This window comes from Notolepis coatsorum (assembly GCF_963971535.1).
Source record: "Notolepis coatsorum genome assembly, chromosome: 14".
NCBI classification, from domain to species: Eukaryota; Metazoa; Chordata; class Actinopteri; order Aulopiformes; family Paralepididae; genus Notolepis; species Notolepis coatsorum.
In genome coordinates, this window is record NC_140178.1 from 20,050,162 (window position 1) to 20,066,499 (window position 16,338).

Below are 16,338 nucleotides of genomic sequence, written 5' to 3' on the forward strand. Positions count from 1 at the left end.
TCGGCTATTGTAACAATTCTGCCGCATGAACATTGGCAAGCTTTCCATTTTTGCACAAAATTAGTTCCCTTCTACCACTAACATTATTGTTTAAGCATTTTTGGTTGAAATAAAGGTAGTTATAAGGTTTTTAATTTGTCGTAAAAAATAACTACATTTACCAGTAGGCAGCCTGTTGTTCAGTTGCCAAACAACGTTACGGCAAGCTGATATCAGACTAGCTAGCTATCTAACATTAACATTACCTAGCTAAACGTACTAGACGTTAGCAATGTCTACTGTCGTGAACCATTTGAAATTGGGGCATGTAGAGGAGTTTCGGGAACGAGTAAAATGTGCAGGTCCTCTTCTCAGACCTGTGGGGCAAGCACTGCACACGCATCATGCCGGCTAGCAAGCTAGCTAGCTACTAACGTCATGTAAAAAACAATAACGTTATAAACTATACACAATGTACAACGAAACAATGATTTACATTAGTATTTATATTTACAGTGATTTAATATGCAGCGAAATAACGTTATGCGATTTAAATTATAAATACAAATATGGTAACATGGTTGTGGCTTTTACAAATAGTGGTTAGCTTTAGAGATAAATGGCTATGATCACCGGAGCACTAGTGTTGGGTGAAACAGATACTAGCCACAGATTCAGGGTCAGTTATTTTCCCATTGTACGAATTGTTAAGCTTATGGAATGTAAGGGAAATCTGATCCTAGGTCTGTGACTACAGGCAGGAGGCTACGCTGTGGTGACGTCAGTCAGCAGCGCCAAATAGCAGTGTAGTTTCCCAGCGAACGAAAACATAAACGTTGTTATTTTGCTACCTTTACGATTAACACTTTCCGTACCGGCCGTGCCAGTCCTATACCCCGTTGAGTGCCGACGCTCTATTCAATGACAGAGCACTCGCATTTTTGAATGCATAAACTATATCTTAAATTATGGCTATGTGTCTAATACGACCGTCGCTTATCAATGACTTGTTTGCAGTCAACATTGTCGAAACGGATTGTTTTTTAATCAGTTTATTTCAGTTTTATTCCATTTTGAAAAACGCTCGTTTTTTGAAACGCTAAAAAAAAAAAAATCTGCAGGAATCGCGCTTTACTGTAATACACAAACGTGGTCATTTTTCGGCCTATTTAGGAATCGTTTTCAAATAAACGCTAGATTATCGATAGTATATGTGTACAGTGTACTTATGCACGCTATAGAAGCGGGCTGAAAAATCGATTATCTTATTTCCTGATCAGCTATACACACTCACAGCCACACACACACATATGGGACACGTTGATATATAGGTGAAAACAGCTCTGATTATCCCAATACTGGTAAAATAGATTCCTTACCTCAGATCAGATGTTCTCCAAAAATATTATTCCAATTCCTGATTGCCATTCCAAATATCGATCGCGTTTATTGATCCAATGCTGGGTACTGGAAACATATATTCCACGCTGTTCTGATGGTGGGCAATGACTGGGATCGTCTCCGGTTACTTGCCTGACAAGTAAAATGTGGAATCCGGACTCTTTTTTCCCCATGCGTTTCATTCAGTCTAATCCAATGGGGTGCAGTACCATCCGGAGAGACGATAGGGGGCGGTATTTTCCCAATTCGAGCTCAGAGAGAGTGCCAGTGGTAACGTGAGGCTAGATTGATGAAATATGAATGGAAATCGCTAATAAAAAAAAAACGATTAAAAAAAACGGCATCGCGTTTCTGGCACTCAATGGTTGGCATGAAATAACAAATTATGCCGTGGCTGGCACTCAAAGTGTTAATTGCAAATATTTTCATGTTGAGCTATAGATTGTGGATAAATACGCACACAGAAAGGTACACCATGCCAACGTTAATGCTTTATTTATCTAAAACGCCGATTTAGAAATGGTCAATGGGGAAATACATTAAGTGGAACAGAGGGTGGAACAGGAAAAAACGAACATGACGTAACCACTACACCTCCCTATACAAAATATTTGTATTTTTTTATTATCAATATTATTTTTATTATCGATTATTAAAATATATTGCGATAATTATCTTTATCGTTTTATCGCCCAGCCCCATGTTGATATAGGACAATACCAACCAGACAGAGGAGACACATTATAATATGGTGTAGTCTGAGTGGACTTGGTGTTATCGTCAGTTGAAAATAGTTTTTACTTAATAGCAAACGTGAGATACTCAACATATGTCTATACTACTATGTACTCTACTACTATGCTACTGTACGTATACTACTACCTACTATGCTAATATGTCTATTGTCTATACTACTATGTACTCTGCTACTATACCTATACTACTACCTAGTACCTACTACTGCTAATATGTCTACTAATATGTCTCTATACTACTATGTACTCTACTACTATGCTACTATACTTATATACTACAATCTACTATGCTAATATGTACTACTATGTACTCTACTACTATACCTATACTACTATCTACTATGCTAATATGTCTATACTACTATTAGGGATGGGACTTTCTAGCAAAAGTGCTATTCGAAAATTTGTGTTTCATAATATCGAATATTTGAATATCCCCCCCCCCCCAAAATGTATACAAAAATGTATATACTTTTTTTTCTTTTTTTCCCCAGCTGACTGACAATAAATCAAAATGACACCATTCACCATCGTAGCCAATAATAACATTGGCATTGACCTATCAACCGGCTTTAATAAACAAACAAACAGTAGCATGTGCATCTTTTTGATCAATTAGGCTATGCAAATTAGGCTGCCTCTAAATATAAAAAGGAATTAAATAAGTGTTTGCTTAAAAAAAAAAAAAGCATTTTATATATATATATATATAAGAAATTATAATTTTTTTTTTTACAAAACGAATATTCTATTGTAAAAAAATGAAATCGATCTTAACTAGAGGTGGGCATAGATACATTTTTTTTAATCTAGATTAATCTATCTGCAATCCTGGATTTAATCTAGATTAATCTAGATTAAAATGGCTAAAAAAAAAAAAAAAAAAAAACCTGCCGAAGGCATTCAAAATATGTGTGTTCTACCCGAATAATGACCAGAAGTAAGTCCTTACTTTTTCTTTCCTCCTTATGTTTCTCAGGCCAGGTGGCCCATTACACCATGAGCCCATCTCCCGTTTCCAAAATGCATTACAGACTGTTTGAAAAAGCTGTTTTGCTATGATAATTGGTAATGAAATATCAAAATAATGTTCAATAAGATGTACTTGTGTTTAATAAGTTGTTTTATTCAGAAGTTAACACAAATACATAATATTACCAGTACAGTACAGTATCTAGCACACTCTCAGGAGCAAAACAGAAAGAATCATTTCAAACTTGAACTATGTGACATGGCTTGAATCAACTGCTCCAGTGGAGTTGCTCAGTGGCCAATGGTGTCAACTGTGGTTGTACTGGGCAGCTCCCAGGTGTGAATGGAAAAGAACATCTGTGCTCAGCGAACCTACCCTGGGTAAATAAATGTAAAAAAAAAAAAAAAAATTTTTTTAGATTAATGCGTTAATTATATTATCGCGCGATACTAGTATAGCGTTAACGCAGCATGTTAACGCCGTTAACGGCCCAGCTCTAATCTTAACACATTCGGGGCCATTGGGATGAGTAATAAATCTCTAGAGGACCGGCAAATGTAAACAGACGTGGGGCTGTTTGTAGAGCGTAAAAAAAGTAGTAGAACGCGCTCACCTCACTAGACTTGACACTGGGTGCTGTAACCTCTGATATCATACATAAAAATAGGGAAACAATGTCCAGGCACGCACTCCAGGTTTTTCCAAATTTATTGGCAGCCTGTAATCATGACGTTTTGGTGTGAACACACCTTCTTCAGAATGGCTTGCATGAAGCATGAAGGGTAAGTGACCCTAGTATATACAAGTCAAACAGGAAGTGACAACATAGCTGTTTGTAGAGCTAAATCTATACTTTATAGTATCTGTCTATTCTCATTGTCAATTGAGTCCATAAACCGTCCCTTCAAAATGGCTTAAAGAATTTTTTTTCATCAATACGTTCTCATTTTATAGCGCCGTGAATATAAGCGTTATACGGGATTTGGTCTAGTATATTTCCTGGAAGGCTAGATATAGGGCTAATAGCTACCAACATTATATCCAATGGCATTTCCGTTATACTGATGCTACAGTTAAAACTCAAACTGCATATGATCGGCACGATCCTCAAGCATGTATGCATGAAAGGGGGGGGGGGGGGGCGGGGGACGTCGTTTCTTATTATTGATTACCAATAACCGCGTTCGTCTAAGTAGCCACATAGGCCGATCGCCTGGATGGCTATCAAAACAATGCCCGATCGGGTTGTACTTTACGTGAAAAAGATCTTACCATGAGCCGGTTGGATCCCCCAGAGCATTTCCCCGTTATTGATCGCCATCTGGTAGATCGATATGTCCATTGGCTGATGATAAATCCCCTTATTGCATAGTGAAATCCGCGCTCCAAAAGGTATTCCGTGGAACAGACAATAGCTATCGCTTCAGATGAGTAGAAAACTACATTAGAGATCTAAAAATAAAAAAAAGACAACTTCTGCCACAGGGAACACTCTATTATCGCGATAGCGCCCCTAAGAGGATCTGGCCGGTATTGCACCTTCTCGAATTCAAAGAGTAGGGTACATCTGCAGTGCAGCTCGGCGACCTTGAATAGGTTATTAAAATGGAATAAAAGCCAAAACAACTTGCCACGGATATATCCGTGCTTCTGTCCACAACGGGTGGAATTGAAACACGGAGATCTCCGTGGTCGGGCGGGATTGTGTTAATAACAGAAACGACTATTCGAATTTTCGAATATTCGGTCCCATCCCTAACTACTATGTACTCTACTACTATACTTATACTACTACCTACTATGCTAATATGTCTATACTACTACGTCTATACTACTATGTACTCTACTACTATACTTATACCTACTATGATCATATGTATATACTACTATGTACTCTGCAACTATGCTACTATACTTATACTACTACCTACTATGCTAATATGTCTATACTACTATGCACTCAGAGTGTAACACTCTAAGCTTGTTACTATTTGACGAACAATGCCACTGACCGTTAGCTGCCACTAGGGGTGTAACGATGCGACCTCGCAACGATTAATTTCGATTACGATTATTCAGGCAACGATTCAATGCATCATGAAATCTCTTCATTTGACCACGATTCGATTAATTTTCGATTAATTTTCTATTAATTTTCTATCAGTTAATTCCCCCAAAAATGTTGAATACACAAATGTGGCTGGGGGAACTGATTCACTCAGCATGAATGGACTGGACTATAGGTCAATAAAAACAAAACAAAACAAAACAAAAAAATATCTTTTTTTATTTCGATTAATTTCTATTATAATCGATTCTAACATTTTCAAATCGATGCAGTTGAATCGTCAGTCACATTAGAATCGATGCATTGTTACACCCCTAGCTGCCACAGATGTTCCCCTCCTGCTGACTTGTTGTTCACAGTCTGTAAGAGGCTTTGGATGAAAGCGTATCTCTCTCTCTCTCTGTCAGGATGGAGACATCCTGGCCTCTAGTTTCCCAGTGGACACTCAGGTGGCCTATATCCTCAGCCTGGGAGTGGTGAAGGATTTCAGGAAACACGGCATAGGTATGACACACACACACACACACACACACACACACACACACACACACACACACACACACCCTCACTCACACACACCCACACTCACACGCACACACACACACATACATACACACATATACACACACACACGCACACACATATACACCCCCCCCCCACACACACACACGCACACACACACACACACACACACATATACACCCCCCCCCCACGCACACACGCACACACACACACACACACACATTCACACTCGCATATATACACACACACACACACACACACACACACACACACACACATACTCACCCACACTCACACGTACACACACACGCACACACACACACACACACACACACACACACACTAAGGCTGGGCGATATATCGATAATCATATTTCAAATGACATGTGTCTGGATGGCAGAATTTAGTACTGTATCTACAAAACCTTCTGTTTAATCATCTTCCATTTATTCATTTGCTTAGATTTTTCAGGTCTGGTCAATTTTAGCATGGTGTTATTCACAGTCAAAGATAAATTTTTTTTTTAATTGATATTCTCATTTGGGTCATTACAATTTACTCAAGCCTAGTAACAGACACAGTATTTCTGACACTGGGAATACATTCCCTGAGATCCATAGATGTCCCTAGAATCAGATACCAAGAACATGCAAATGGACCATATTAAAAAAAGAAAAATCTGTAAATGTGTATTCTGTTTTTATGGAATGAATGAGCTTAAAAAATATTTAAAGTAAATTTTCATAACGCGATAATTTGCTGTGTAATTAATTTATATAATTAACGCGATAAACTGACAGCCCTAGTATAGTTCTAACGTGACTCCGTGGCACCAGTTCCATTAGTGAGAGACCGTTTTAACTAGCACATTTCCACCTCTTCTCAAAACCACTGCAAGGCCATCTACTGACAACTCCTCACCAGCGACGACACTGTCTGCTTTTCACTCTCTCCTCTCCTCCTCTTTCTCCATCACCCATCCCTCCATCTCTAGGCATTCTACTAATTGGAGATGTTTGAAGGAGCACATCTCGACCACAACGTAGGACCACTTTATGGCCATCTATCCACACTGCCTCTCAACCAACAGTGACTGACTCTCTCCTCCTCTGCTCCCATTCTTCTCTCCCCCCCCCCCCCTCTCTCCCTCCCCCTCCCACCCCCCTGTCCTCCTCCCCCCCCCCCCCCCCCCTTCTCCAGGCTCTCTACTGCTGGACAGTTTGAAGGAGCACATCTCCACCACAGCGCAGGATCACTGTAAGGCCATCTACCTGCACGTCCTCACCACCAACAACACGGCCATCCACTTCTATGAGAACAGGGACTTCCGGCAGCACCACTACCTCCCTTACTACTACTCCATACGAGGCGTGCTGAAGGACGGCTTCACCTACGTGCTCTATATCAACGGAGGGCATCCGCCGTGGACCATATTATATCCTTTTTAACTGGAACGGGGGGAGGGAGAGATATACACCATAAGCGAATGTACCATAATGCTTACACCATAACAGAATACACCATAACAGAATACACCATAACAGAATACACCATAACAGAATACACCATAACAGAATACACCATAACAGAATGTACCATAACAGAATACACCATAACCGAATATACCATAACAGAATACACCATAACCGAATATACCACAACAGAATGTACCATAACAGAATGTACCATAACAGAATACACCATAACAGAATGTACCATAAGAGAATACACCATAACAGAATGTACCATAAGAGAATACACCATAACAGAATGTACCATAAGAGAATGTACCATAACAGAATACACCATAACAGAATGTACCATAACAGAGTGTACCAAAGTCTGTGTTCCTTAACTCCGTGTCCCACAGACTACATCCAGCACATTGGTTCAGCCCTGGCCAGCCTCAGCCCCTGTTCCATCCCCCAGAGGCTCTACAGACAGGCCCAGTCCCTGCTGCGCTCCCTGCTCCCTTGGTCCAACATCGCCTCCAAGACCGGTATACAGTACAGCCGGACTATGTGACACTATGGTAGGCATACAGTACAGTCAGACTAAGTGACGCTATGGTAGGCATACAGTACAGCCAGACTATGTGACACTATGGTAGGCATACAGTACAGTCAGACTATACCACACTATGGTAGGCATAAAGTACAGTCAGACTATATCACACTGGTAGGCATATAGTACAGTCAGACTATACCACACTATGGTAGGCATAAAGTACAGTCAGACTATATCACACTGGTAGGCATACAGTACAGTCAGACTATATCACACTGTGGTAGGCATACAGTACAGTCAGACTATATCACACTGTGGTTGGCATACAGTACAGTCAGACTATATCACACTGTGGTTGGCATACAGTACAGACTCAGACTATATCACACTATGGTAGGCATACAGTACAGTCAGACTATACCACACTATGGTAGGCATAAAGTACAGTCAGACTATATCACACTGGTAGGCATACAGTACAGTCAGACTATATCACACTGTGGTTGGCATACAGTACAGTCAGACTATATGACACTGTGGTTATGACACTTTTTTGTCCTGGTCGTTGCGCTACCCTACTGTCGGTCTGGGGAGGCTGTAGACTAGGGCTGCATGATTAATCGTAAAAAGAATCGTGATCTCGATTCATACATCTATGCGATCTCATTTCTAAATGACGATGATTCTGATGTATTCGCATTTGCGTCAAAATGATGAAATCAGTTTCATTAAAACACTCTCTAGAGCTGCCGCGATTACCGCATTACCGCGGTATCGCTGTTACATCACGGCCACCGCAGAGTAGGCTGAATACCGCGTCACCGCTGTTTTTTATAATAATAATAATAAATTACCCGCCTCTCGTTGGGCTTGCGGCTCTGCAGATATACCCTACTCATCTATCGAGGTTCCAAGCGACCCTATTGGGTACCAGAAAAGTCACGTGAAACATTGCAGACCACTGATTGGTCAGAAGAGAGACGCGTCACACGTTGTAGCGTCACCACCAATCGGCAAGCGCGTATTAGGTTTTTACTTCCTGAATGTCAGATCATCACAACACGGCTAATAACGTTAGCTTTAACTCTCCGCCGGAGTGGACTACCATCGCTCTTCAGGAGTACTAAACGAGACATAATGATTTTACTGTCTGCAACGAATGTTATAATAAAAGCCCTTCGTTCTATACACTTGTCTGATTGAAAACTTTATTAACAGACCGCAGAATGGGACAACTCGGCACGCTCTGAGCAAAGAAAGGAACTGAGATATGAATAGAGTATTGCTTGCCTTGCTATTGTCCGGTAAATACGCTGATGTTATTGAACGTATAACTATATAATGTTAATGCCACAAAACGAATGCCTTTATTATAAAGTAGTAACTTTATAGTAATAATAATAAGAAAGGGTCGGGGGGGTTAGGGGTAACCACCCCTGCCCGCGTCACCGAGTGAACGGCGCACGACCAGAGGGGAAACTTCGAATCCGTGTTTCACTTTCAATAACTAATGCGTGCTTGCCGAATCCCAAACAATATTCATGCTGCAAAGTCATCCTCTAAAAATAGACATTTAGACTAGAGGCAGGCTATATGCTATAAAGAGTAGACTACTACTACTAAAAAAAAAAATGCATTCAAACTTTTTTTTTTTTTTTTTGTGTAAAACCGCGGCGGTAGGAAATATTTTGCAAATTTGTGCGGTAAGGAAATAATCAATACCGCGGCAGCTCTAACACTCGCTGCTATTCCCCTATGCATTCACGTGTTGACTTATTTGCTTCGGAACAATCCCAGTTGTGTTCCAGATGAGTGGTAGGAGCTGGAAAACACAGGTTCCATAGCCTGAAGTCTTATAGTTCAGTCCAAAGTTTATAAAAATCCCATGGAAAATTTGTTTTGTAGAAAGGTTTTGTAATGTGTGTACCGGTAAAAATACAGCGTGATTATCCAAAAGGGCCGTCCACTTCATAACATTCTGACGCTATAGTCGGGACAAAGGTCTTGTTCGTTAACCTTCCCCACTCTCACCCGCCTGTGTGGGATCTCTTTCGGAGCGGACGCTCGTTGGCTCGTTGGTGATCAATCATTTTCGCCATCAGCGGTGATTGGTCAGTTCAGGTCCAGTCAGAACCGGAAGTGGTTATTTGATGGAGCGCTTGTCAAATGACCCTCGCCGGATATATCGTCTTGTAACTCGAGACCCGGAGCACGCAATTGGTTGAGTGTGGTGGCGATCGAAAGGCGGCAAATTCTACTTTCGAATGGTGTATTGGATGATCGGCGAAAAATGCAGCCCTGAGCTGACAGACGACAGCAAAGTGCCGCGATGCATGTGCGTGGTGTACCGTATAAGTCAAGCACTTTCATATATGTTAGTGCAATAATTTTTTTTATTGAAAAGATAATCTTGTGACTTGTGAGAGAATCGTGATCTCAATTCTTAGGGAGAAAAATCATGATTCACATTTTAGCAAGAATCATGCAGCCCTAGTGTAGACCACCACATGCTGCCCCTTTGTCAGTCTGGGGAGGGTGTAGACTACCACATGCTGCCCTACTGTTAGTCTGGGGAGGATGTAGACTACCACATGCTGCCTTACTGTTGGTCTGGGGAGTGTGTAGTCTACCACATGCTAGAGCTGTCTTCACTGGCCTCACGATTAGATTACGATTCAGCTGTCCACGATTCGATTAGATTCTACGATGCATCTCGATGCATCTCTATGCAGCTCAATAATATATTACATCCTCCATTTTATAATCTGTATTACTGCACATGGCTACTTTTTCATCAATTAATACAAGCAGTCAGATACATAAACTTTTATTTAGAAAGTTCTTAAATCAGAATGTCAAAATAAATGTATTTACTAGTGTTGCATGATACACATGATACTAGAAAGGTATCTCGATACCCAGCTGTTAAAAACGGTTCAATACTCATTTTATTAGTATCAATACTTTTAGAATAGCCTGATACTGTATTTTCTATGAGTTGAGTGGATGCATGACCGGAGCACTAGCTTTCGTTGTGGGCGTGTCAACAGTGTCAGCTGAACACAGACCAAGGCATAGGAATATTCACAGATATCACCCAATGTCTTATTTCATAACATAATACAACGTTTCTGAATGGACGTTTGGATTAAACCAAGTTGTATGCAGTGATGAACAGTCTTTCCCAGCAGAACACAAGTTAATTAACGTTACACAGGTCACGCTATGCATGCTTAGCTTGCTAACGTTAGATAGCAGGAGCCGTCTGTCAACAAAGATGTTGTTTCAACAAATGGATTCACAAAATGGATTAGCATCCAAACGTTATCGAAGACTCCTGTGATCAGTAAGTAGGTACTACGTACGTCTAACTTTTACTAACCATTTTTCACCACAGCAATTTTGCGCAAATTGTTCTACGTTTTATGCGTAAATGTGCGCTATGTGCCTAAAGTCACACATCAACGTTAGTAGGCTATAATAATAGATTATGTTCTGCATCGATGCAGAATCGTCCACATCCGCATCGCGATGCATCTTAGAATCAAGAAATGTCCACACCCCTACCACATGCTGCCCTACTGTTGGTCTGGGGAGGGTGTAGTCTATCACATGCCTCCATCCGATAGGTGTGGAGTTGCCAGCCGCTTCTTTTCACCTGACAGCGTGGCACAGAACCTGGCGCCCGGACCGACCGACCGGTAGGAGTCGGTATTCGCAACGACCAGGACTCATACCCCCACCGGCTTCCCACCCGCAAACACTGCCATCTGAATGACTAGTGTAAACGGGGTGTGTGACACCATATAATAATGTACCTGTGTGTGTGTGTGTGTGTGTGTGTGTGTGTGTGTGTGTGTGTGTGTGTGTGTGTGTGTGTGTGTGTGTGTGTGTGTGTCTGTGTGTGTCTGTGTGTCTGTGTGTCTGTGAGGAGACGGGGGGCGGGTTACGCTTTATCCACATATGGGGTTTCCCCTATGAATTATTTGCTTTTGAGGGATGAAGTGTGTGAAGAATGCACGTGTATGTGTGTACGTTTTAAGTACACGTCTGTGTCGCTGTGGCCCTTCTGTCTGCCCTATTTATTATTGAGTGAATAGCTAAGTCTCTCTCTTTCTCTGTCTCTTTCAGGAGTGCCCTCTTTTGTTCCTCATCGGAGTCTTCCCTGTACGCACCAGGACACACACACACACACACACACACACACACACACACACACACACACACACACACACACACACACACACACACACACACACACACATACATATATACACACACAGAACCACGGAACCCTAAAGAGACTGGGGGTTTGAACCTTGCCTATCTTTCTGTCTACCTACCTGTTCACCACTGTCACAGAGACCATATAAACTATTTGTATATGACATATATAAGCTTAATATATAAATACATATATATGTATATTCTATGCTGTTAGTAGTTGGCCCTCTCTCTCTGTATAGATGAATTGTCCACCAGGGTCGGAGTCGGTTCCCGTCCGTTTCGTTCCGATTCAGGAGGAAGTTGATCCTCGAAAGATTTGATCTGTGAATGGAATAGTTCTAATAGGATCATACTAGGGGGGATTATAAATTGATGAATACAAGGGCAACATCGGCAACTTCCTTGAGGCAATGTAGTTGGGCAATATTGTCATCGGCGGGTGTTAGAATTTGCAGATGACACTGTAGTGCTACTACAGGAAAACCCAGGAAAACGCAGGATTCCGTCTGCATTGCCCCAAAGACGTTGGCTGCGTGTAATGGCCGTATAACGTATGACTATTTTAAAGAGGAAAAGAAACCTTGACTTCTTCAGGCCTGAAAATCTACATTTTCAAAGTCCATGATATTTCCAGGATTTCCATGACCCCGTACGACCCCATGACCCCTATCATGGAGGAAGAGTTGTTTTGACCCCTGAGTTGAACGGACGTGAATGGTAACTAACGGACCTATCTTTCTAAAAACCCTTGGATCAACCACTTCCCTCTGACAAAACAAAGTTGACGCAAACAGAAGTTTGTCCGAGGGAGGCGACGGTTGTGACTGGAGGATCCGGGAAAGAGGGCGGGGCTCGAGATAGGTCAGTTGACCCTTGACCCTAAGCCCTAAGGCTGTGTGCTCCATGCCTGTAATGTTAATGCTGCTAACGTAGAGGAACAGCTGTTTTTTTTTTTTTTTTTTTAATGTGGCCCAGAATAGATTTTTATGTCTGTTTATAATCGAGAAGAGATGCGAAGAAGGGGATAGAGATGCTCCCACCATGAGATTCATACACTGTGCGTGCGTGGGTGTGTCCGTGTGCGTGTGTGCGTGCATGAATGCATGCATGCGTGTGTGTGTGTGTGGGCTTTCATTTGAGAGTGAGCGAGAATGTGTCAATGAGTCAAGCCCGGTATGAGGGTTTTTATAAATCAAAGCCTTGTTTTCCCCCTTTTTTTTTTATATGTCATGATTTTAATTCTAATGTCTTACAGTGGTTTCTAGAGGGCTGGAGCTCAAAAAGGCCCCCGTCACCTAGACTCTAAAATAACCAGAGCAGGATGCGTCGTCGTGCAGCAGTATGAGACACTTTTAACTGGACCCCTGGGAGACGGACCCCCCCGGAGCTGAACTGCCTCCGTCTTGTTCCTCCTCGCCATATCATTCTGGTGATTCACTCAAAACTGGGCATCTCGTGTGTCATCAGGTTGGCGGGCGCGGGGTCTGATGAGGTTATGGTTAGGTTTGAGGCAGGGACGGGGTCTAATGAGGTTATGGTTAGGTTTGAGGCAGGGGCGGGGTCTAATGAGGTTATGGTTAGGTTTGAGGCAGGGGCGGGGTCTAATGAGGTTATGGTTAGGTTTGAGGTAGGGGTGGGATGCCTGGATTTTATTGAGTCCCATATCATTCTAGCCTAAAACCACAAGGTGCCACACTGGTGGATTTCAATCGTTCGTGTTCTGCATGAAACGTTTGTCTCCAAAGATGACGGGGGAGGGGATGTTGATGTCCATGTTTTTTCTTTTTTTTCTTCTTTTTTTTTTACTCTTATTTAATTATTATTATTATTATTATTTTCTTTTTTACAATGCATATTCAATGTTTGTGGACTGCACTCAGGAAAATGTATTTCAATCTTTCTAGATTCATGCCGCATGGTCAAGACGAATGAAAGCGACGGTAGCCATACATTCAGCGGCTGTGAAGAAGCAGAGGCGATGCGCTCGCGACTGTCCTCGTCGTCTTCGACTGTGTCAACCCCCCCCCCCCCCCCCCCCCTCCCAGAGTGCGGTCCCTGTTTATACATGCTGTACGGTAGTTCCTCCCGGGGGACCCTGCACCCTGAGAACACGTCTCCCACAGAGGCCAGGTCCTCCAGTGAACACGTCGTCTACTAATCACATTCGATATTTTGCCTTGTGCCTCATGAAGGATTTTTAAAAGAAAAAGACATGCAGAGCCGTTTCGTCTGAAGGAATCTTAAAAAGAAAAACGGGCTTCGGGGGTCTGACCCCAGTTAAGGTACTCGTCTCTCAAGAGAGGGAGGATGATGTGGGGCTGAATCCGAGAAGTAACGAATGTAGTATCGAAGCAGAAGGTTCCTCAAGGGGGGAAGTGGGTTTTTCGTGCGCCAGTAAACGTACTGGGATTTTGCAGTCAGCATATTGCTGATCTGGTGTCAGTCTTGTTTCATGCGCCAGTAAACATACTGGGTTTTTGCAGTCAGCATATTGCTGATCTGGTGTCAGTCTTGTCTGCACACAAACCTGTTGACCGGGGATTGTTTTCCCCAAAAAATCTTTTCAAGACTTTCACAAAAAGTCAGTAAGAGGAACAGAGGACTAGACGAGGCTAGGAGCGCTCTTGAGAACCCCTGGTCCGTTCTGTGTATTACAGTAATGTACTGCTTTGAACCTCAGCCAAGTAGGATGGAATTACATACTAACAAGAAACAAATGTGACCATTAACCTCTTTTTTTTCTTTAGTTTTTTTATAAATACAATCTGATCTAGTAATAATGAAAGGAGCGCATTCTGGTTTCCATTGGTTAAACTCTTCTAGCTGTACCTTTTCTCAGAATTTCGACCTTGGGATTCTAGAACTCGACACCTTTATACGGCCGGTAGCCATTACGACATCGGCGTTAAAATGTTGGAAAGTTCTTGAAAATGGCATTTTCACGCGTGAGATTGCACAGCCGGTCCGGGTTAAAAGTGTAAACGCAGCCATGAAAAGGCTTTTGAGAAGCGCACGGAGCGGTGAGCCACGGCTACGAACTTTAGCGAAATCCAGTCGGGAGAGACGAGAAGTCTAAATCGACGCGGCTACACGGGTTGTGGATCTTCCCGCCGTCATGTGCGTTCCACGCTCCACCGTCTCCATCTTTATAGCCGCTTGTAGAAGTTTCCCACGCGGCTGTCTTGCTACAGTGTGACGGAGCAGCGGTGTGCAGAAAGCGTGTCAAAAGCACGACTTCTACTACGGTTACATCTCCCATGTAGCCCATCGTGACCCCAGGACAAACGCACATGCAATTAGTGTAAATACGAAAGATTGGATATTATGTCCCGTCAACGGGAATTAGAATGGATTTTTTTCTTCTTTTTTGAGCCAATGGTTTTTGATTTCAATAAGCTTGTTTCCCTGGGTTGTTTTGCATACATTTCTGCCCCCCCCCCCCCCCCAAAGGCGTCTTTTCTTTTTAAGTCAATAATGGGGAAGAGCTGTTCTTTGTATACTGAAGATTTCTTTTGACATCGCTGTCATTCCTTTCTCTTTTTTTCCCTTATTTTATTATAAGGGAAACTTGTAATTGATTGATTTGTACCCTCCATCATAGACAATTTAAGATTGTGTTTGGATTTGAGAGGAGTTACCCTTTGTTTTTTTTTCTTTTTGTTTCTTTTCTTTGTGAACACGATCCACCCTTCTAGTAGAAATTAAAGAATTCCAATGTGGACAGCAGCTATAGAAAAATGATTATTTAACGACTAAGTGATTATAGACCCTTTTACTGTTTGTAATCGATAAGGTTTCGGGACGTGCGTGCGGCGCGGTGACACGGAGGTCTCCCGGGACGATCTGGGTGAGACCGCGTGACGTCCGATGACCTCGGTTACCTTCGCCTATAAACCTCCGGAGTTTCTCCCCAAAAGGCGTGATGGTTTGGAGATGGAAGCGGAGCTTTGTCTACAAGATGTACAAGATGTTTTTAACGAATAAAGGAATAGGAATCGATTTGACTGACTGACTGGTGTAAAAAGAATAAAATAATAATAAAACAAAGAAGTTAATTGGAAAATAAACTATGTGCGTACCAAAAACCACAGAACCCCTGTACAACCCACGTCTACGGACAACGAGTTCAGTGATATCAACGCAGGCCTGTGTATGAATCACCGGAAAAGCTTTTGACCCTCGTCACTTTCGGCTCTGCTCCCCCACCGCCCAGGCTTCTCTGAAGGCGTAGCTCACTCTGGGGCACTAAGAAGCCTCTCGCCCCACCTTCCACGGGGGTCGCTCTGGGTTCTCCACGGTCGGCTCCCAGGTGACCCATAGGATGAAGAAAAGAGGCCTCGAGGGGTTGGAGGTGGAGGACTTAGTTGGAGCTCTTCAGTGGTGGAAAGTAACTTAAGTTACAAGTA

The 16,338-nt window shown here is 42.4% G+C and overlaps 1 protein-coding gene across 3 annotated transcripts in view; it reads left to right on the forward strand.

Annotated features, from left to right (window-relative positions):
• naa60 (N-alpha-acetyltransferase 60, NatF catalytic subunit) overlaps window positions 1-15,937 on the forward strand; it is a 28,391-nt gene extending 12,454 nt beyond the window's left edge. The window contains exons 4-8 of one of the 3 annotated variants that reach the window (XR_014620511.1): window positions 5,584-5,680; window positions 6,899-7,133; window positions 7,567-7,730; window positions 11,837-13,361; window positions 13,837-15,937. Coding sequence is in view for 2 of the 3 variants with exons in the window: in XM_084329795.1 (XP_084185921.1) it covers window positions 5,584-5,680; window positions 6,899-7,133; window positions 7,567-7,723 (489 nt within the window). In the remaining variant the exon portion in view is untranslated. Of the gene's footprint in view, window positions 1-5,583; window positions 5,681-6,898; window positions 7,134-7,566; window positions 7,731-11,836 lie in introns of all 3 variants that reach the window. The other 2 variants (XM_084329795.1, XM_084329794.1) reach the window with 2 other exon arrangements.
• Window positions 15,938-16,338: the final 401 nt, after the last annotated feature.